Source organism: Bombina bombina, chromosome 6 (genome assembly GCF_027579735.1).
Source record: "Bombina bombina isolate aBomBom1 chromosome 6, aBomBom1.pri, whole genome shotgun sequence".
Lineage (NCBI taxonomy): Eukaryota > Metazoa > Chordata > Amphibia > Anura > Bombinatoridae > Bombina > Bombina bombina.
The window spans coordinates 346,129,696-346,153,050 of record NC_069504.1 but is presented as its reverse complement, the minus strand read 5'-3'; the positions used below and the strand labels follow the sequence as shown (position 1 = coordinate 346,153,050).

The following is a 23,355-nucleotide window of genomic DNA, read 5'->3' as shown; positions in this document are numbered from 1 at the left end:
AGCAAAATTGGTCATAAAAGTAAATTGGAAAACTGTTTAAAATTGCATGCTCTATCTGAATCAGGAAAGTTTATTTTGGCCTAGACTGTCCCTTTAAGCCATCTAGAGAATGCCCAGTTCAAATAGTGCGTAAGGTCCTGTCGTGGCTTCACTCTTTTACCGTCCAATAGTTTGTGTATAGGGATTGTATATCCTATTTCTGGATGTGCTGAAGTAGTCTCTGCATAATCCAATCCTCCTAAAAACTCAGCGTTTGGGGACATAGGTGACATGGGGGATCTATAAGTTGATATATGGGGGTGGGTTTTAATGATTTTGTTCCAATTATCAAAAACGTTACTGTACAGGGGGTACGCACCTTTTGTCTCAGTTCTGTAAGATTGAGGTAGCCAACATAGGACTCCTGCATTCGGGACTTCTAAAATGTGTGAGTCTATCGTTATCCAGACTTTGGTCAGTGAGTTCCTATGCCAATCAAGTATTCTCTGGAGACTAATCGCCTTATAATATACTTCCAGGCATGGGGGGCCTAAACCTCCTTCCCCTTGTTGTCTGTATAGTGTAGTTTTGCAAACTCTTGGTTTGATTGGACCCCAAACGTACCTATTCAAGATGCCTTGCCATCTACAAAGGAATGTGGTGGGAATTTTAATGGGTACTGCCTGAATAATATATAAAATCCTGGGTAGCGTGGTCATCTTTAAAGTTTGAATCCTACCCCACCATGAAAAGGGCCTTTTTGACCAAGAACTTAAGTCAGTTTGTGTGGAGTTGAGTAGGTTTGAATAATTTAGTTGGAAGAGTAATCTGTTGTTAGGTGTAAGGTTGGTTCCTAGATATTTCAGTGCTTTGGTTTGTAATTTGTAAGGGCTGTGGCTCATAAGTGTGACTAAGTCAGTTTTAGGGAGGTTAATATTCATCAATTCAAATTTAGTGTAATTTATCGAGAAGTAGGACAAATTTTTCAAATTCGCTTGTGACTGCTGCAATAGAGGCCCATGGAGAGGTGAGAGACAAGAGGACGTCATCGGCATATAGTGACACTTTATAATTATTTCCCCCTAGAGGGATCCCCTTTATTTGCTCATTTTTCCTAATACGAGCTACCAATATTTCAATGCTGAGGACAAATAATAGGGGAGAGAGAGGGCAACCCTGTCTCTTCCCGTTGCTTATTTTAAATTTGTTTGAAAGAAGTCCGTTTATCCTAACGTTTGCGGTTGGGGAGAGGTATAATGCTCTAATTCTATTTATGATTGTGTTCCCAAAGCCAAATTTCGGTAGTGTGGAAAAAAGAAAGTCCCAATTGAGGCGGTCAAAAGCCTTTTCGGCATCCGTGCACAAGAAGACTGTTTTAATTTTATTTGTTTTGGCAAATTCCATCAGCTGTAATGCCCTAATGGTATTCTCTCTCGCCTCCCTCCCCTCCACAAACCCCGTTTGATCAGTGTGTATAAGTGTTGGTAAGATCGGGTTAATGCGCAATGCTATAATCTTGGCTAGGATTTTAAGATCTGTGTTCAGAAGTGATATAGGCCTAAAATTGGGGGGGGGGGGTGAGTTTTGTTCTTTCCCCATTTTGGGAATCACTGAAATATGTGCTTCTTTCATTAACACTGGGAGGTGTCCTTTCTCATCTAATGTTTGAAATAGGGATAAGAGAGGGGTAACTAACAAATCCTTAAATGATTTATAATATTTATTTGTAAGGCCGTCGGACCAGGGCTTTTCCCAGAGGGTAGGTCTGACATAGCTTTTATAATTTCTTGAGCTGTGATCGGTGAATCTAAGTTCTGCTTTTGTTGTTCAGTGAGTGATGGTACTGATATCAAATCTACATAAGCTATGATATCATGTTTGTTGGGGGGTGTTTTAGAGCGTGAGAGTTTGTAAATATGGTTGTAGTATTTCCTAAAGGTTTCAGCGATTTATTAGTAGTGTTTTTTTATGTGTAATTTACTTTATTTAATTGGTAGTTTTTTTTTTAATTTTTGTATAATAGTTATGTTGGGTTAATTGTTAAATTAAAAAAACTTAAGCTTAAACTAACAGGTAAGTTTTTATTTATTTTAAGATAGGGATATTGTCATTTTAATTTAAAGTTAGGGGGTTGTTAGGCTTAGAGGTTAATAGTTTAATTTAGTTTTTTGTGATGTGGGGGGCTGGCGGTTTAGGGGTTAATACGGTTATTTAGTGGTGGTGATGTGGGAGGCCAGAGGTTTAGGTTTTTACGCTGAAATTGTCATTTTTTTCAGCGTTCAAACCGTAACGCAAAACTTGTAATCTAGGTGTAAGTTCTTTATTTACATAATAGATTTTTTTTAATGTGATGTCCCTGCAATATTTTTGATTAAAAATGTTAATAACATATTAATGCTTAGCATTCTAATTATTATTTAGTGATACATTTTAGGATCACATTACCACTGTTTTGAAACCCGCTTGGCATGGAACTTTTAAAACAGTCACAAATACAATTTCAGCTTTGCATTCATTTGAACAAGCAGTTTATTTAACAGTTTGTTGGAGTTTTCCTGGAGGATTTAAAGGGACACTCAATCAAAATTAAACTTTCATTATTCAGATAGAGCATGCCATTTTAAACAACTTTCCAATTTACTTCCATTAACTAAATGTGCACAGTCTTTTTATATTTAAACTTTTTGAGTCACCAGCTCCTACTGAGCATGTGCAAGGATAAGCGTGTATGCATTTGTGAATGGCTGATGGCTGTCACATGGTACACGGGGAGTGGAAAAAGACACAACTTTAAAAATTGTCAGAAAAAAAAATCTACTACTCATTTAAAGTTCAGACTAAGGCCCCCATTTATCAAAGGTCTTGGGGACCTGATCCGACACTGCGGATCAGGTCCGCAAGACCTCGCTAAATGCGGAGAGCAATATGCTCTCCGCATTTAACATTGCACCAGCAGCTCACAAGAGCTGCTGGTGCAACGCCGCCCCCTGCTGACTCACGGCCAATCGGCCGCCAGCAGGGAGGTGTCAATCAACCCGATCGTATTCAATCAGGTTGATTTCCGGCGATTCCTGTCCGCCTGCTCAGCAGGCGGACAGGGTTATGGAGTGTTATAAGTTATAAGTTGTGTTATAAGTTGTGTTTCTGGCGAGTCTGAAGACTCGCCAGAAACACGGCCCTTCAAGCTCCATACGGAGTTTGATAAATGGGCCTGTAAGTGCTATTGCATTGTCTTGTTATCTTGCATTTGTTGATTATGCAAATCTACTGTGTTGACTGGTCCTTTAAGCCAAAGGATTTCAGCACAAAAAAGGTGGCAGATAAAGTTGGGGCAGTGTGCTGAGTGTCTTCTTTCTCCAGAAATAAACTCATGTAAACAACCATCTTGGAACATCAGCTATAAATTGTATTCTATAACGTTATACAAAAAGCTGCACACAACGTAGATAATCTTACGTAAACTATTTGCAAATGGGTCATATATACAATATAATGGATCCTGCAATTAAAACAAATCTAAATAGTTTAAGTACTTACTCCCAAAAGTTTAATCTTCCACCATAATAGGAATCATTAATAATAGTTTGGATCCCACCTTGAACCACAACTCCTCGTATAATAACGGCAATAAAACCTGCCAGCATAATTACAATCTGGAATGCATCTGTCCAGATCACGGCCTTTAGTCCACCCTGATTAAAAAAAAAAGTACATTGATTAGTGAGAACATCTTAGCTATTGTTTTCAAATGATATAAAATAATGATATGTTCCTGTGAATCCTTACTAACACTTTCTATGTGCTTATTTTCAGCCACACATTGTTTTAGAATGATTTATGCAGGTTTAAGTTATAAATCAGAAGTGCACCAGTTGTTATAGGAGATCAGATAACAAACAGCACCTCTTCTGATACTTTCATAAACACTTTCTAGTAAAATACAACTTAACCTTATTGATCAGGAACTCTAAGGATTTAGATGTTAAAGGGACATAAAACCCACATGTTTTCTTTCATGATGCAGATAGAACAACTTTCCAATTTGCGTCTATTACGTTTTTTTGTTATCCTTTGTTGAAATGCAGGAAGGTAAGATCAGGAGTGTGCACGTGTCTGCAGCACTAAATGGCAGCAGTTTTACAACAATGTTATACATTAGCAAGAGCACTAGATGGCAGCACCATTTCCTATCATGTAAGGCTCCAGATATGTGCACGCTACCTATTTAGATATCTCTTAAATAAAGAATAACTAGAGAATTAAGCAAATTTATCTAGTTATTCCATGATAAGTGGCAGTCAGAGGTCTCTGAATCTGTCTGATTAGGGGGTTTCTGAATCTATCAGACATTGAGGCCCATTTATCAAGCTCCGGAGCTTCAGACTCGCCAGTAACAGCAGTTATGAAGCAGCGGTCTAAAGACCGCTGCTCTATAACCCTGTCCGCCTGCTCTGAGCAGGGACAGGAATCGCCACAATTCAACCTGATCGAGTACGATCGGGTTGATTGACACCTCCCTGCTGGCTGCCCATTGGCTGCGAGTCTGCAGGGGGCGGCGTTGCACCAGCAGCTATTGTGAGCTGCTGGTGCAATGCTGAATACGGAGAGCGTATTTCTCTCCGCATTCAGCGAGGTCTTGCGGACCTGATCCGCACTGTCGGATCAGGTCCGCAAGACCTTTGATAAATAGGCCCCTCTGTCTGAATCTGTCATGAGACTAAAATCATCAGCTACTATTAACTAGGGCTAGATTACGAGTGGTGCACTAACTTCTGCGCTGGAGTGATGAGGGGTTTATTGCGGGTCTTTTGCACGTCAAAAGTAGCGTGCATATTACAAGTTGAAAGTAAATGGGTTTGCCTGAGCGCAATTGAATTTAGCACGTGTCGGGGTAGCGTGACTTTAGAGCTCTGGTTAACTGTTACACTCGAAAAAAGTTGCACTAAACACATCAAAATTACATTTAAAAGTACAGTTATAATCATAATAACAATATGTATTCATATATAGAGATAAGTGCATTGGATCCCTTTGTAGTCAAGTAGCTGAGAACATGAAAAATCATATTTATGAAATATATTTATATTTAATAAAGTGTTTTTAACGGTGTATTTACTGTAAATATTTCACATTCTTATGTTCTTCACATATGTTCTAAGTATTTTTAAATAGATATTCCTATATATCTGTATATATCTACATATAGAAATATGTATTTAAGAATAAATAGAACAAAAGAACACATACTGCTATGTAAAGAACATTGTAATGTAAAATATTCATATCTCATGTCGGGTTAGCGCACTTGGTTAGATGCGATAGGGTTTGCATGCAAGTATTGGTGTTAGGTTTCTTTTCTGCTTTACGCAGTCCATTAAAGTCTATGGTCACATTCCCGATATTCGAATGCTTTTGTGTGCATTTGGTTAGCGCTTGTGCGCAAACTTTTTACCTTCAACTTGTTATATGAACACAACCCGATGCGCGCAAAAATCCTCCATCTAGCAATATTACTTTTTTTTTAAAATTGTATGCTCTACCATGAAAGTTTAATTTTGACTTCCCTTAAAGGGACACTAAACCCAAATTTTGTCTTTTGTGATTCCGACAGAACATGCAATTTTAAGCAACTTTCTAATTTACTCCTATTATCAAATTTTCTTCATTCTCTTGGTATCTTTATTTGAAATGCAAGAATGTAAGTTTAGATGCCAGCCCATTTTTGGTGAATAACCTGGGTTATTCTTGCTGATTGGTGGATAAATTCATCTACCAATAAAAAAAAGTGCTGTCCATAGTTCTGAACCAAAAAGGAAGCTTAGATGCCTTCTTTTTCAAATAAAGATAGCAAGTGAACGAAGAAAAATTGATAATAGGAGTCAATTAGAAAGTTGCTTAAAATTGCATGCTCTATCTGAATCACGAAAGAAAACATTTGGGTTCAGTTTCCCTTTAAGTAGCCTATGCATAGAGAAAATATTAATGAATATGAATAGTTCATGGAATAGCATAAGAAATGAGGAAATTATTACAGAAGCTGGAGAGAGATTGAACCTGGCTGTGAGTTTAATACAGCAAATTTATTGCCAGATTACGAGTGGAGGGATATCTTAACGTGCACCCGTAAAGGGACAAACTCGCCCTTTTACAGGCGCAAGTTAAAAAAACAGTTATTACAAGTGGCTGGTTAATGTGACTGTGAGCTTGTGGGTTTCACTTTGCGCTTAGGACAATTAATCAGAGGTCAAACCTATATGTCCCAATTGCTCCCAAAATAAAGTACATAAACTCTTAAAATAAAGATGAGCTTTCTTATTTAATTTTTTTTTAAAAAATGCACAAAGCAGTTATAAGGGGTTAAAGTGAGGAGATGTGGGGTGTTAGAAAAAAATGACACCTTAAGTGCCTTTACATGGAGGTGAATGCGGGTCTGTGTTTTCTCTATAAATATATACAGTATGTATTTGCTTATATACATATATATTTGTGTGCTACTATGTATATATACATATATAAACACATCAATATATATGTATGTATTCATATACATATATATTTATTTATTGCTCCCCAACCCTGCGCGATTTGACCCCTGGGCTGCGCTAGGTGGTTTGCAGTGTCTGTCGGCATTAAAACGAGGCTCCCATTAGAGCATATGGAAGCGCCCTCTCTTGTGACGCACTTGTAATACCATCTGGTATTATTGAGTGGAGCGCAAATATCACGCTTGTGTTATTGAGTGGAGCGCAAATATCACGCTTGTGTTAGCACAATATTGCGCTCCACTCGTAATCTAGCCCTTAGTGTTCTTTGTTTTCTGTATAATATAATATGTTAATATTCTGTAACGTACCAGTGTGCAGTAGAAAGTACAGACTAGTCCAGTTGCAATCATAGCACCCCAGAGATTGAATCCAGAAACTGAAAATATAAATAAACAAAATATAAACAAAAATACTTAAAAATACATATGGCATGCAGCAAAAAAAAGTATTTCTATAATATAACACATTTTTTAAATCAAAAAGTTCCTAAAAACGTGTTTTAAAACTTTTCAGTTGTTAAAGGGACAATCTAGTCAAAATTAAACTTGCATGATTCAGATAGGGCATGTAATTTTAAGCAACTTATCCAATTTACCTTTATCAACAAATTTGCTTTGTTCTCTTGTTATTCTTTGTTGAAAGCTAAACATAGTTAGGCTCATATGCTAATTTCTAAGCCCTTGAAGGCAGCCTCTTATCTCAGTGCATTTTGATAGTTTTTCAAATCTAGACAACTTTATTTAATGTGGGCTATATATATAACATTGTGCTCTCTCCCATGGAGTTATTTATGAGTCAGCACTGATTGGCTAAAATGCAAGTCTGTCAAAAGAACTGAAATAAGGGGGCAGTTTGCAGAGGCTTAGATACAAGGTAATCACAGAGCTAAAAATTGTATTAATATAACAGCGTTGGTTATGCAAAACTGAGGAATGGGTAATAAAGGAATTATCTGTCTTTTAAAACAATAAAAATTCTGGAGTAGACTGTCCCTTTACGTACTGAAATTTGGAAACCAATGGAAACTGACATATATAATAGACATTTCACTCCTCTCATGTTTACATTCACGTTGTTTTGAATTAACCCTTTTGTACCATGTTTAAGCAAATCATTATTTACATTCAGCTAGATTACGAGTTTTCAGCGCTATAGGGAAATTAACGACCATCCCAAAAGCGGCGTTATTTCACCTCCCTATAGCGCTGCTATTACAAGTTTAAAAAAAGCAGGCTTGTGCGGGCGATATGGTGGCGTTGAGCTCCATACCGCACCCAAATACAAGCGCTGCTTTGATGTGCTCGTGCACGATTTCGTAATCTAGCCGATTGACATCAATGGGGAGAAAAAAGAAGCCTAACACATGCGATCGTGGAAACAAAAGCTCTGTAACGCAGCCCCATTGATGTCTATGGGGAAAGAAAAAGTTATGTTTAAACCTAACATAAAAACCACGTCTAAACACCCCTAATCTGCCGCACCCAAAATCGCCGCCACCTACATAATGTTATTAACCCCTAATCTGCTGACCTTAACATCGCCACCACCTAAATAAAACTATTAACCCTAATCTGCCACTCCCGATATCGCCGCCACCTACATACAGTTATTAACCCCTAATCTGCTGCCCCTAACATCACCGCCACCTAAATACACTTACTAACCCCTAATCTGCCACCCTTAACATCTCCGCCACCTACATTACAGTTATTAACCCCTAATCTGCCGCCCCAATGTCCTTGTTACTATACTAAAGTTATTAACCCCTAAACCTCTGGCCTCTAACATCACTAACACTAAATAAATATATTAACCCCTAACCCTAAGAATTATCCTAACGTAACCCTAAACCTAAATCTAACCCTAACCCTAACACCCCCTAACTTAAATATAATTAAAATTAATCTAAATAAACCTTACAATTATTACCTAAATAATTCCTATTTAAAACTAAATACTTACCTGTAAAATAAAACCTAAACTAGCTACAATATAACTAATTGTTATATTGTAGCTATCTTAGGTTTTATTTTTATTTCACAGCTAAGTTTGTATTTATTTTTACTAGGTAGACTAGTTAGTAAATAGTTATTAACTATTTAATAACTACCTAGTTAAAATAAATACAATTACCTGTAAAATAAAACCTAACCTGCTTACACTAAAAACTTAAAACACTACAATAAAATAAAATAAATTAAATTATTAAAAAAATAAACACTACATTTTAATAATTAACAGTATGTATTTTTCATTTTTTCCAACCATTCATTAAGAAAGCACCATTTTCCAATTTGGAGAGATTTACATCAGAAATCAAGAACAATAAGGGACATTAGGTTTTATTAGAAGAAAGTAGCCACATCCGACCACATCTTCTAGAACTGGCATTCACAATCACAAATGATTGTTCCAGATTACAAGTTAAATAATATATGCTCTGTTCGGCCGGTATTCAGCTGATAAATTGTTATTGACCCCTCTGTTGGAAAGCAAAAATCTTATCCGGGAGCAAATCACCAATAGACTGTAATCATGTGGTTCCAATGAATCATTATACCTGCTGGAGTGTATTAAGGGCCAAATTATGAGTGGAGTGATATTTGCACTGCACACAGTTATACCAGCGCACGCAAATTTGCGCTGGTATTACAAGTAAAGTGCAATGCGAACACGACTTCGCATTGCATGGAAGCTTTGCACTCACAAGAGGCTCCAATGGAAGCGTCGCTCTCACGCCGTCATACACGGCACAGAACCTATCGCAGTGAAGGGGGTAAGTCGCACAGTGATGGGCAGCCCATTTAAATATATATAAATATGAATATATACATATATATTTCTATATACATATTAACACATAAATATATAGGTATATAAGCATATACAGTATATTTTCAGTTTTAACAGAGTCCCCATGGACCACTATGTAAAGGCAATATTCTGTGCCATTTTTTTCTAACATCCACCACCGCTCACTTTAACTACTAAAAAGTACTTCATGTAATTATGATTAAAACAAAAAAAAGCTAATATTTTTTATTTTATTAAAGGCACTACACACAATCGGCTAGATTACGAGTTTTGCGGTAAGAGCTGCTCGGTACTAACTTGCAAGTTATTGTCACTGCTCACCTCCCTACAGCGCTGGTATTACAGGTTTGCAAAAACCCGGTGTTAGCAGGCAATATTGCAGCGTAAAGCAAAATTGAGCTCCATACCGCACTCCAATACCAGCACTGCGGTTAGCTGGTTTTACGTGCTCGTGCACGATTTCCCCATAGACATCAATGGGGAGAGCCGGCTGAAAAAAAGTCTAACACCTGCAATAAAGCAGCGTAAAGCTCACTAACGCAGCCCCATTGATTCCTATGGGGAAACTAAATTTATGTTTACACCTAACACCCTAACATGAACCCCGAGTCTAAACACCCTTAATCTGCTGCCCCCGACATCACCGACGCCTACATTATACTTATTAACCCCTAATCTGCCGCCCCCGACATCGCCGCCACCTACCCAATTGGGCTGCACCCAATGTTGCTGCCACCCACCTACACTTATTAACCCCTAATCTGCCGCACCCAATGTCGCCGCCACCCACCTACACTTATTAACCTCTAATTTGCCGCACCCAATGTCACCGCCACCCATCTACACTTATTAACTCCTAATCTGCCGCCCCTAACATCTCCCCCACCTACCTACATTTATTAACTCCTAATCTTCCGCCCCCAATGTCACCGCCACTATACTAAAGTTAACCCCTTACCCTAAGTCTAACCCTAACACCCACTAACTTTAATGTAATTAAAATAAATGTAAATAAAACCTACCATTAATAACTAAATAATACCTATTTAAAACTAAATTACTTACCAGTAAAATAAACCCTAAGCTAGCTACAATATAACTAATAGTTACATTGTATCTAGCTTAGGTTTTATTTTTATTTCACAGGCAAGTTTGTATTTATTTTAACTAGGTAGACTAGTTAGTACATAGTTATTAACTATTTACTAGCTACCTAGCTAAAATAAATACAAATTTACCTGTAAAATAAAACCTAACCTGCCTTACACTAACACCTTACCTTACACTACAATTAAATAAATTGCATTAATTAAATACAATTAACTAAATTACAAAAACAAACAAACACTAAATTACACAAAATAAAGAAATTATCAATTATTTAAACTAATTACACCTAATCTAATAGCCCTATCAAAATAAAAAAGCCCCCCCAAAATAAAAAAACCCTAGCCTAAACTAAACTGCCAATAGCCCTTAAAAGGGCCTTTTGCAGGGCATTGCCCCAAAGAAATCAGCTCTTTTACCTGTAAAAAAAAATACAAACACCCCCAACATTAAAACCCACCACCCACACAACTAAACCCCCCAAATCAAATCCTAACTTAAAAAAACCTAAGCTCCCCATTGCCCTGAACAGGGCATTTGTATGGGCATTGCCCTTAAAAGGGCATTTAGCTCTTTTTCTGCCCAAACCCTAAGCTAAAAATAAAACCCACCCAATAAACCCTTAATAAAACCTAACACTAACCCTCCGAAGATCCACTTACATTTTTTGAATACCCGACATCCATCATCAACGAAGCTGGGAGAAGTCTTCATCCAAGTGGCAAGAAGTCCTCAACGAAGCCGGGAGAAGTCTTCATCCAAGGGGCAAGAAGTGGTCCTCCAGACGGGCAGAAGTCTTCATCCAGACGGCATCTTCTATCTTCATCCATCCAGCGCGGAGCGGCTCAATCTTCAAGACATCCTTTTCTTTCCATGGCTCTTCTCGAATGAAGGTTCCTTTAAGTGACGCCATCCAAGATGTCATCCCTTGAATTCCAATTGGCTGATATAATTCTATCAGCCAATTGGAATTAAAGGTGAAAAAATCCTATTGGCTGATGCAATAGGATGCAATCAGCCAATAGAATTGAGCTTGCATTCTATTGGCTGTTCCAATCAGCCAATAGAATGCGAGTTCCATCCTATTGGCTAATTGCATCAGCCAATAGGATTGTTTCACCTTTAATTCAGATTGGCTGACAGAATTCTATCAGCCAATGGGAATTCAAGGGACACCATCTTGGATGACATCACTTAAAGGAACCTTCATTCGAGAAGAGCTGTCGTAAGAAGAAGATGCTCCTCGCCGGATGTCTTGAAGATGGACACGCTCCACGCCGAATGGATGAAGACTTCTGCCAGCTTGGATGAAGACTTCGGCCCGCTTGGATGAAGACTTCCACCGCTTCGTTGAGGACTTCTGCCGGCTTCGTTGAGGATGGATGTCGGGTCTTCAAAAACTGTAAGTGGATCTTCAGGGGTTAGTGTTAGGTTTTTTTTAAGGGTTTATTGGGTGGGTTTTATTTTTTGATTAGGGTTTGGGCGGAAAAAGAGCTAAATTCCCTCTTAAGGGCAATGCCCATACAAATGCCCTTTTCAGGGCAATGGGGAGCTTAGGTTTTTTAGTTAGGATTTTATTTGGGGGGGTTGGTTGTGTGGGTGGTGGGTTTTACTGTTGGGGGGTTGTTTGTATTTTTTTTTTTACAGGTAAAAGAGCTGATTTCTTTGCTTTTTTATTTTGATAGGGCTATTACATTAGGTGTAATTAGTTTAAATATCTGATAATTTATTTTTTATTTTGTGCAATTTAGTTTTTTGTTTTTTTTGTAATGTAGTTAATTGGATTTAATTAATGTAATTGATTTAATTGTAGTGTAAGGTTAGGTGTTGGTGTAAGACAGGTTAGGTTTTATTTTACAGGTAAATGTGTATTTATTTTAACTAGGTAGCTAGTAAATAGTTAATAACTATTTACTAACTAGTCTACCAAGTTAAAATAAATACAAACTTAGCTGTGAAATAAGGGTTTATTTTACAGGTAAGTATTTAGTTTTAAATAGGAATTATTTAGTTAATGATAGGATTTTTTTTAATAGATTTATTTTAATTATATTAAAGTAGGGGTGTTAGGGTTAGACTTAGGGTTAGGTTTAGGGGTTTATAACTTTAGTATAGTGGTTGCGACGTTGGGGGCGGTAGATTAGGGGTTAATAACAGTGATGTAGGTTGCGGCGATGTTAGAGACAGCAGATTAGGGGTTAATAATATTTAACTAGTGTTTACGATGTGGGAGTGCAGCGGTTTAGGGGTTAATATGTTTATTATAGTGGCAGCGATGTCCGGAGTGGCAGATTAGGGGTTAATCATTTTATTTTAGTGTTTGCGATGCGGGAGGGACTCGGTTTAGGGGTTAATAGGTAGTTTATGGGTGTTAGTGTACTTTGTAACACTTTAGTTATGAGTTTTATGCTACAGCTTTGTAGCGCAAAACCCATAACTACTTACTTTCAGTTTACATTACGGATTTTGTAGTTATAGGCTGTACCGCTCACTTTTTGGCCTCCCAGGCAGACTCGTAATACCGGCGCTATGGAAGTCCCATTAAAAAAGGACTTTTTGAAAGCTGCGGTAGTTACGCTGCGTTACGGCCAAAAAAGTGTGCGGCACAGAAATACTTGCAAGATTCGTAATACCAGCGGTAGTGAAAAAGAGCCTTAAAGCTGCTTTTTCACCCATACCGCAGAACCATTTATTTGGGGGGCAATTGGGGGATATTTTAAAAAATAACCAGAGGTCTGACCTCTGTTTTATTTTTGGATCGTTAATTGCTACCGCAAGCTCGCAGTAGTAATAACCAGCCACTTGTAATGGCTGATTATTTATTGTGCGCCTGTAAACGGGCGAATTTGCCCATTTACGGGTGCATGATAAATTAGCTTTCCACTTGTAATCTAGCCCTAAATTGTTGCCAAACAGCTCCTTTACCTTTATTTTGTCTTTTGAAATGTAAACTCTGTAGAAGAGCTTTGTAAAAGGGAGATAAGAGGTGGTAAAGAGAAAAAATATTTTTGTGATTTCAAATCAGTAAAGTACTGACAAAACAGAATACACATAAATAGCTCACTTTTGTTCCTTCTTTTTTCATGGGTTGTGCATTAGGATGCAGGTGTCCATTTGACAAAGTTAAAAAATGGGTAAAATATCAAGCAATGGTTGGACTGGTACTAATACATTATATAGATAATGAAACAGAATCTCTGAAAACTCCATAGACAAATGGGACCTTAAAGGGACATTAAACACCTCAAAATCTAAATTGTTTAATTAAATATAGTAAAACAACTTTACAATATACTTTCACTATTTATTTTGTTTTCCTTTCCTGTAATTTAATTCTGAATATTGTGAGCTTTCCAAATCATGATAAACATGGAAGTACAGACACAGCTATATTCTACACAGTCATTGGCTGCACACTCTTGTGAGTCATTTATAACCATTCCTAATTAGCCCTCAGTGTAACAACAATATGGCAGCGCCCGCTGCTTTATGAACATTAACTTTTTTTAAAATATTTAAGCAACTAATTTATTTTTTAAAAATACATGTACAAATTACAGGGAGTGCAGAATTATTAGGCAAGTTGTATTTTTGAGGATTAATTTTATTATTGAACAACAACCATGATGAATGAACCCAAAAAACTCATTAATATCAAAGCTGAATAGTTTTGGAAGTAGTTTTTAGTTTGTTTTTAGTTATAGCTATTTTAGCGGGATATCTGTGTGTGCAGGTGACTATTACTGTGCATAATTATTAGGCAACTTAACAAAAAACAAATATATACCCATTTCAATTATTTATTTTTACCAGTGAAACCAATATAACATCTCAACATTCACAAATATACATTTCTGACATTCAAAAACAAAACAAAAACAAATCAGTGACCAATATAGCCACCTTTCTTTGCAAGGACACTCAAAAGCCTGCCATTCATGGATTCTGTCAGTGTTTTGATCTGTTCACCATCAACATTGCGTGCAGCAGCAACCACAGCCTCCCAGACACTGTTCAGAGAGGTGTACTGTTTTCCCTCCTTGTAAATCTCACATTTGATGATGGACCACGGGTTCTCAATGGGGTTCAGATCAGGTGAACAAGGAGGCCATATCATTAGATTTTCTTCTTTTATACCCTTTCTTGCCAGCCACGCTGTGGAGTACTTGGACGCGTGTGATGGAGCATTGTCCTGCATGAAAATCATGTTTTTCTTGAAGGATGTAGACTTCTTCCTGTACCACTGCTTGAAGAAGGTGTCTTCCAGAAACTGGCAGTAGGACTGGGAGTTGAGCTTGACTCCATCCTCAACCCGAAAAGGCCCCACAAGCTCATCTTTGATGATACCAGCCCAAACCAGTACTCCACCTCCACCTTGCTGGCGTCTGAGTCGGACTGGAGCTCTCTGCCCTTTACCAATCCAGCCACGGGCCCATCCATCTGGTCCATCAAGACTCACTCTCATTTCATCAGTCCATAAAACCTTAAAAAAAAATCAGTCTTGAGATATTTCTTGGCTCAGTCTTGACGTTTCAGCTTGTGTGTCTTGTTCAGTGGTGGTCGTCTTTCAGCCTTTCTTACCTTGGCCATGAGTATTGCACACCTTGTGCTTTTGGGCACTCCAGTGATGTTGCAGCTCTGAAATATGGCCAAACTGGTGGCAAGTGTCATCTTGGCAGCTGCACGCTTGACTTTTCTCAGTTCATGGGCAGTTATTTTGCGCCTTGGTTTTTCCACACGCTTCTTGCGACCCTGTTGACTATTTTGAATGAAACACTTGATTGTTCGATGATCACGCTTCAGAAGCTTTGCAATTTTAAGAGTGCTGCATCCCTCTGCAAGATATCTCACTATTTTTGACTTTTCTGAGCCTGTCAAGTCCTTCTTTTGACCCATTTTGCCAAAGGTAAGGAAGTTGCCTAATAATTATGCACACCTGATATAGGGTGTTGATGTCATTAGACCACACCCCTTCTCATTACAGAGATGCACATCACCTAATATGCTTAATTGGTAGTAGGCTTTCGAGCCTATACAGCTTGGAGTAAGACAACATGCATAAAGAGGATGATGTGGTCAAAATACTCATTTGCCTAATAATTCTGCACTCCCTGTATTCTCAGGCTAATCTTTATTTAGTGTTAAATGTCCATTTAAATGCTGTAAAGCATTAAACACACAAAATCAATAAACAAAGCAAGGAATTAACAGTTAAACAAATGATTACATTTTGCTAATATGTTTGAGCATCAATCAGTTCAATACTATGGATGACAGCACAGAGAGTATAAAATAAATTATACTGTAAATAATAATATAATAAGTATATTAAACTGAGTGACTAAGCTGACCGCAACTATGTTGCAATTCTGCATCAAATCATAGATGGATACCATGGGGCCAATTTATTATATGTTTGTCTGACATGATCCGCTCAGCGGATCATGTCCAACAGACATCATTGAATGCCGACAGCATACGCTGTCGGCATTTAGCATTGCACAAGCAGTTCTGGTGAACTGCTTGTGCAATGCCACCCCCTGCAGATTTGCGGCCTATCGGCCTCTAGCAGGAGGCGCTGCTTCTTAACAGCTGTTTCCGGCGAGCCTGAAGGCTTGTGTGGAAACAGATGTATTAGGCACCATACGGTGCTTAATGATTCGGCCCCCATGTATCCATCACTGCAATGAGAATTAGGGCTATATTTACAAGCCACTACCCTGCAAATGATATTCAGGCATACCTCAGACATTATGGGTTCAGTTCCTGACCACTGCAATAAAGTAAATATTCCCAGTGCATATAAAAGTTTTGTTTACAATGTACTGTAGTCTATTAAGTGTTCAGTAGCATTATGTTTAAAAAAAATAATGTACATATCTTAATTAAAAATATATATGTGTGTGTGTATGCATTCAGCAAGTCGTAATTTTTTTTGGTGGTGTGTATATATTCTTATGCATATATGTGTATTCATGTAAAAAAATGGTGCTGATAGTCTTGCTTGACGCAGCTTTGTCACAAACCTTCAATTACAATAACAATGGGCAAGATAACAAGTCGCGCAGCAAATCAGTTACGAAAAATGAGAGCGTGTTATGGCTTTTTCGCATTTGGGGTTGCGCGGCAATTACAAGTTACAAAATAACTTATTTTGCATGCGTGTTAAACCGTGTAATCCAAACAGCCAAATCGCATGCGCGTTCACATATTCTCCATAGAAGTGAATGGAGAAGACAAATAGACTAGGGTTCCCTGTGAGTATAATGTTCCATCAAAGCTCTGGCCCTCATATGTACCCTTGCCCTTATACAAGATGTGCAGTAGATTGTTTCAGAAAACATACCTAAGATTAAAAATAAATCACACGGGCTAAAGATTAATAGGTTTTAAATTAGATCAAATTTGAACTCTCTGTGGAAGGTTTACTTTTTAAATTAAGATTACAGGTTGTGAAATTATTCTAGCATCTACTTACGTTATTGTACTAACCTTGGTTCAGAGCAAGGGCTGGTGCATAAATTACAATGCCGGTATATAATATCTGGAAAACAGAGTATGTTACAAACAGATGTTTGAATTAAATCAAATGTATAATAAATGTATCTGTAAAATATTAGTAACATCAACTAAATAACTTACTGAAATATTTAACATTTCACCCTTTTATATTTCTGCCTTACTATTCCCATGAATAGCTGCTATAAGACTCTGCTCTGGCTGCACCTCCATTATTACTATGTCAGACGCCAATCCACCTTTTTAAATGTCAAGCTCTCGCTAAAATCTCATTGGGTAACACCAGTGTTCCCTCTAAAGCCACATTTTGTGAGTGGTCCAGCAGTGAAACAGTTGATTATTTTCAAGGAGCTTGTCCCTTTAAGAATCCTCATTAACGGTATTCCAACACTTCAGAAAAGTTTTTACACAAGTTTTTACATTATTTTTTAAATTTATTTAATTCAAAAGCCTTTACCACCATTAGGGCATCTTTCTAATTGCAGATAGTTTGTTTGCATGGTTTTCACATACTGAATTCACATGTTAATATAAACATAAGTTAATGCATCTCAAATCACAATATAACACTTTTACACAACTAAAATATGTTCAGTATTTTCATATTCATTTCTGATTAGTGTGCTTGAAATTTTAGAAATGTTAGGGGTGTTAAATGTTCTCCTAATGCTACATTTTGCCTGTTGGATCATATTGAGGGGTCGATCACAATCCTTTAGGAAGAATATCAAATTACTTATCTACAGAAATCCCCATAGACTTTAATTGTGATTTTTCTGTTGAAAAACATTAGATACATTTTTCTAAATGATTGTGATCGACCCTTTTATTAGATAAGTAAAAATAACTTGCTTTCCCTCATCATCATCATCAATACTGAATAAATTAATAGCAATGCTTTACTTTCACATTAGCTGTGTATGCTTTGCTTGAATTAAGGGAATTAAGGTGTGCAGATACGAGAAAATGTTTATGATTTATGTAGTCTGCAAGCGGTATTAGTTACTGGGATATCTAAATATATTTCACACTTAACATTTCCCTAATTTCTTTCATAAGGTGGTGAGATTCCACAAGTTATTGCTCCTGGAATTTCATCTCCTGGCCCTTAGGAGAAGGCAAAAATACCCAACATTCCACAAGCGTTTAATCCCTCTCATCTCTCTGGTATCCCAGTCTTACCTTTGCCTCTACAGGAGGAAGGTGAAGAATTGAGGTGCTCTAGATTCTTTGTTGAAAGTTTTTTTTTTAACCCCATTTAAGAGAGGGGCATAGGAGAGTAATTAGCTGTGTAAAGTAATCCTCCTGCTGGATGTAATCCTCTTGCTGGATTTTTTGTCACAAGCCTGCAACAGGTGATGCTGGGTCTGTTCTCTTAGCCTCCTCCTGTTTGACCATGTTGCTGTACTCCCAAGGTAAATCCTCTAGTTTTTTTTTAATACTGCACTGGGTGGGCTCTCTAGTGGATGCAGAGGGTGCAGCTGGGTATGCACAGTATAGTGGGTGTATGTCAGGTATGCTTATATACATTTTATAGTGTATACCACTTTAAGAAGCTTAAGGAACAAGTTGAGCTATGATTTTTCACTAGACAAATTTACAGGACAATTTCAGTTTATTTTTGTCTTAAATTTTAAACTTTGTCAGTTAAAGGGGAGTTATTTTATGAATTATTTAGCGCTCTTGGCTGTGATTGTGCAGCACGGCTCTCTCAGGCAGAACAAGCATTAAAGATTTTTCCCACCATGCTGCAGAGTCATGCGTTCATTCTCTCCTTTCTTCAGCAGGCAGCAGCCATTTTTACATCAGATCTGTGTTTCATTGCTCCGGTCACTATTGTGGAGGACAGGAGGGGGTGAGAGGGCAACATTCCAAGAGGAGGGTAATTAAAATGATTTATTATTCAGCACTTCACAGTGGCCTCTTAAATGAGCATGTGCCTTGGTCCATAAACATTTGGGTTCAGATCCAGACAAATATTTATTTTTACAAACTATAGCTGTTTGGAACCTGTACAGTTGTTTACATGTAATAGCTTAGCTTGTTATTTTTGCATATTTATAAGGGGTATTGATCGACTCCTTGTCTTTCCAACACTGTCAGTGTCCTCTATAAAGGTGACATTTCTATCTTTATTCTGTCTGTATAGCATTTAGAAAGCGGTTCCAAAGTGTTGTATATTTGTCCAGATTTATACCATGGAGCAAACTGAAACTGTCCCTTATGCTGGTTCATCAGACCCCCTAGAAGGGAGGTAAACTGATTATTTAAGCAAATTATTTAAGTAAATGTATGCTTTGCAAACTGGCTACTGTATGCCCTTCAGCTAAGCTTTTCAATTTTTGTTTAAACTTTGTCCTTACTCGTTGGGTTACTCTCAGAGTGGCCTATTGATTTTTCCCAGGTTTTAGAGAGTTTGTGATATCCTCTATTTCTGAAGTTTTGGGCGGCTATGCGGTTTTCAAGCAAGAAAAAACTTAGTGTTCAGGACCCTAATTTGGTGAAAGATAAGTCTGTAAAGCAACTTGATTTATTTTAGTCCAGTTAATTAAGTTTTTTTAAACAAAAAAAAACAACTAAAAAATAATCTTCTGTAGGTGAGATATTGTCTGGTAATCAGAGATGTAATACTAATCTAGATGTATAATAAGCCTACCTGTATCTTAGGCACTACAATTCTGCAGATGCAAGTTCAAAACCCATGTCAGCTCAGACATGTCACAGTTGATGCCTTTAAGAAGTGTATTAAAGGGTGTCCTAACAGATCCTAACATTTTCACTGAGGAGAGAAACTGTCTTTATCTTCATCTTTGCTATGTGATAAGAGATGATTTAAGTGTTTTAGTTGTCCATGACCCTAATGCAACTGAAGAAAAAATTATCAATCAATTTGATTTGACTTTTTCTACTTCTGCTAAACCTGTAGATGCATTTACTTTTCCTAGGAACATTTTAGATTTTGTTTCCCTAGAAATAGACCATGCAATGACTTATTTTACTCAGTTTTATGAGTCTTTAAAGATGTTCCCTTCATCTGCTCCTTTTGTAGAGCTTTGGGAAATCTTTTCCAAGATGGACATGGCCATTTTTCACTTCAGCCATATGATTTACTTTTTCCTTTGAGGATAGTTCATTTTTTCAACGACCCTATGGATACAAGATTTGGATTCTTTCCTTAGAAAGTTCTTGTTTTTTACAATTGGGTTCCCTGTTTCCTACAGCTTTGACATTGCTGGAGTAACTGCATTCTCCACACTTTGATGTAAAAATCTGTCTGATCTAGTTTTAGAAGATTCTGCTGTTTTAGATTTCCAAAATCATTTGAAGTCAGCTAATTTCTTTTTTTGCCAATGTCATTTAAGACATTGTTTTTATTAATGCTAATATATGACTTTTGCTGTCCACTCAGAAGTGCTCTGTGGCTCAATCTTTGGTCAGCAGACATGGTCTTTATGGTATAATTTTATCCCACCTTTTTCTGGGTAGGGTATTATTTTTACTTGGTTACATAGCATTATTTTTACTGGGACTGGGTGATTTAGGAGCTTCTTTCCTCAGGACAAAAAGTCAAAAGAAAAATGATAGGAACCTAAAATTTCCTCCTTTCACAAAATCTAAATTTTTCCAGAGCTGTCTGGAAGTCTAGTGTTATTTGGAATAAGATCAATCAATCTAAGAAGCCTTTTTCCTCTTAGAATTTCCTTGAACCGTCAATCCAGATTCTTTTGTGGTAGACGATTGGTTATTGCTTTCTCAAAAAGCCTAGTCACAGTATGTCCAGAATCTCTGGATTATACTCATGAATTCTTATGGTTACAGTATGGGCTTCAGGCCAACATTTACTTTGATGAAAGTTATTCTGGCTTCTTTCTGAAATATCCTGTACAGAATAGAGTGCCTTTTTTCACAACCCTTGACCTAAACTCTTTTGGAAACTTCTTTATATGTTATAACCCCTCAGGCTAATTCAGTGGTTCCATTTATGAATACTTTTTTAGTTTAGATTACATTTTTTCGCTTAAACTGTATTTTTAACAACAGTTTACTGATGTTTTTCTCAGACCTGATGGGAGAATTCGTTTTCCAGTATGTTTTCTCAACTTTTATTTCTGAGAGTCTTTGTAGACTTTATCTTACAACTTCACTTACAGATCAATGCAGATGTAAGTTCAAACAGCTGGACAGTGCTTCCATTTTTGGTCCTTTTTATATGGACGTTTTTCTGGTGCATGGTTTTTCCATCAGCTGTTGTTTTCCATTGTTTATTCTATATTAAAGGGATTAAAATCTGTTTTCTTTGTAATCCATTTGGACTTCACTGTAAAACAGTCTCTCTCATAGTGGTATATTCTCCAGTCTTCTAGGGGCATTCTTTTTAAGTCCCTCCTAGACAATAATTTCTTTAACACCAGTCTTTTGAGTTAAGGTTCAGTCTGGGAATTGAGGAGATTGCAAGGAGTTGGTTTACTCAGGAGGCAAGGTTGCCAATAATTGTCTTCAAACTTTGTGCCATATTCTTAGCTCTCATACTTGGCATTTTCTCAAATAAGACATTTGTCTCTGTTTTTTTAAATTCAGACAATGTCACTGCTGTGGCATATTTTGATCTTTGAAGAGGAACCTCTAGTTTCCAATGAAGGAAGTTACTTGAATTTGACTTGAACTGAGTACTGTAATATTTCTGCTTTTCATATTCCGTGAGTGAACTTTTGTAAGGTTTTGCTTCAGTTTACAATCTCCTCATCTGGGTAAAGGGGTTCTCCTTCAAGGGGTTTTCTAGCACTTTGTGAATCTATGTTTTTCAGATAAAGACCTTATGGTCTCTTGTTTTATTCTTTATTTTCCAGATGTTTTGCCAGACCCAGGGGTACTTTGTTTCACTTTCTGAAGGCTCCTTGCTGCTATTTGGTATTTCAACTAGCTTACCTTTTCTTCACATGTTGTTCCACTCAGAATCAGGGGTAGATTTACCAAGCAGCGCATGCTGCTATCTACCCCCGTACTTTCCATATAACTGGAAATGTAAGTTAAGAAGCAGCGGTCATAAGACCGCTGCTCCTTAACTTATCTGCCACCTCTGAGGCGATGGACAGCAATCAGCCCAATCGAATACGACACCCCCTGATAGATTGGCCGTGAATGTGCAGGTGCAGTATTGCACAAGCATTTCATGATAAATGCTTGTGCAATGATAAATGCCGACAGCATATGCTGTCTGCATTTATCGATGTTGGGCGGACATGATCCGCAACAGTGGATCATGTACGTCCGACAAATGATAAATCGGACCCTCAGAGTTGAAGTTAAGCTCCATCGCTAATCAGTAATTTTGATTGCTCCAGTTTAATCACCAAGAACCACTTATACAGACCCAAATTGGTTGTTCAGTTTTCCTATTGGTCTTTACCAGTAGGTCAGTAATTTTCTTTTCAAAGTTCTTTTTTCCTTTTATCTCAGGCCTATCAATTTAATGGCCCATAGATTGAACCCTTGATTCATATATTAAGTATTTTAGACAAGATAGTGGAAGCCTTTATTCAGGCAAGGCAGTCTGTAACAAGTTAGTGTTATCAACAGTTTTTAATTTTTAACTTTCCTGGTTTGATAAACATGTTTTTTTCCCAGTATTTCTCTTCTCTTCTTTTTCAGGAATTCTTCAATTCTTACAAAATATTTTAGGTAAGGACTTATCTGTACGTTTCATATAAGGTCATCTGACATTCAGATCTTTGTTCTAGATCTAGTAAAAGTAAGTCTTAAGACATCTTCTCTTCCCGAGAACCTTGGTGGCTTAAGGTTTTAGTAAATCTTATTTTCAACCTATGAATGGTTTAAACATTCAGCTTATTTTGTAAGTGATTGTTTCTTTTGCATTATCTTCACCAGCAGAGTGTCTGGTTTGTTTTGCTTTCTTGTGAGATTCCTTATCTTATTTTTTAATATGATAAGATATTTTCTTTAAATCTTTTCTGTCAATGTTTGGTTTTTAAAGTTTGATTCATTTAATTCATCAACGTATAAGTCAGAAGACTACAGTTGTTACTTTCTAGCAGAGACATACAGTCAGGGGAGACACTGCCTTACCTGTCATAGAAAGAGAAAAGCAAGTCCAAATGAAATAATAAAAAAAAATACTTTGAAATTCATGGAAAAAGGCAGCCACCAGCTCAGCCTCTTTTCATTGTGCAATAGCTCCAGTGCTGTATAATGGAGCAGTCAGAGTGCCCACCCTACTCTGAGTCACACAGTCACATTTTTATATTTTACCCAATATAAATTAGAGCTTACTTGAGGCAGCTCTCTAGCAGCCTCATGGGGGTGAGGCTGATGTCAGTGGAGATGCTGGACATAGATTATTGGAGGATCACTATTGTCCCACACACATTGTGAA

General features: G+C 37.3%; 1 protein-coding gene across 1 annotated transcript in view; it reads right to left on the bottom strand.

Moving 5' to 3' along the window:
* The window catches only part of LOC128665066 (sodium-coupled monocarboxylate transporter 1-like), a 181,593-nt gene that overhangs the window by 135,255 nt on the left and 22,983 nt on the right, over positions 1 to 23,355 (bottom strand). Inside the window, exons 3-5 of the mRNA XM_053719815.1 lie at positions 16,938 to 16,989; positions 6,833 to 6,900; positions 3,517 to 3,671 (exon numbers count right to left, since the gene is read on the bottom strand). Coding sequence (XP_053575790.1) covers positions 3,517 to 3,671; positions 6,833 to 6,900; positions 16,938 to 16,989 — 275 coding nt within the window. The remainder of the gene's footprint in view (positions 1 to 3,516; positions 3,672 to 6,832; positions 6,901 to 16,937; positions 16,990 to 23,355) is intronic.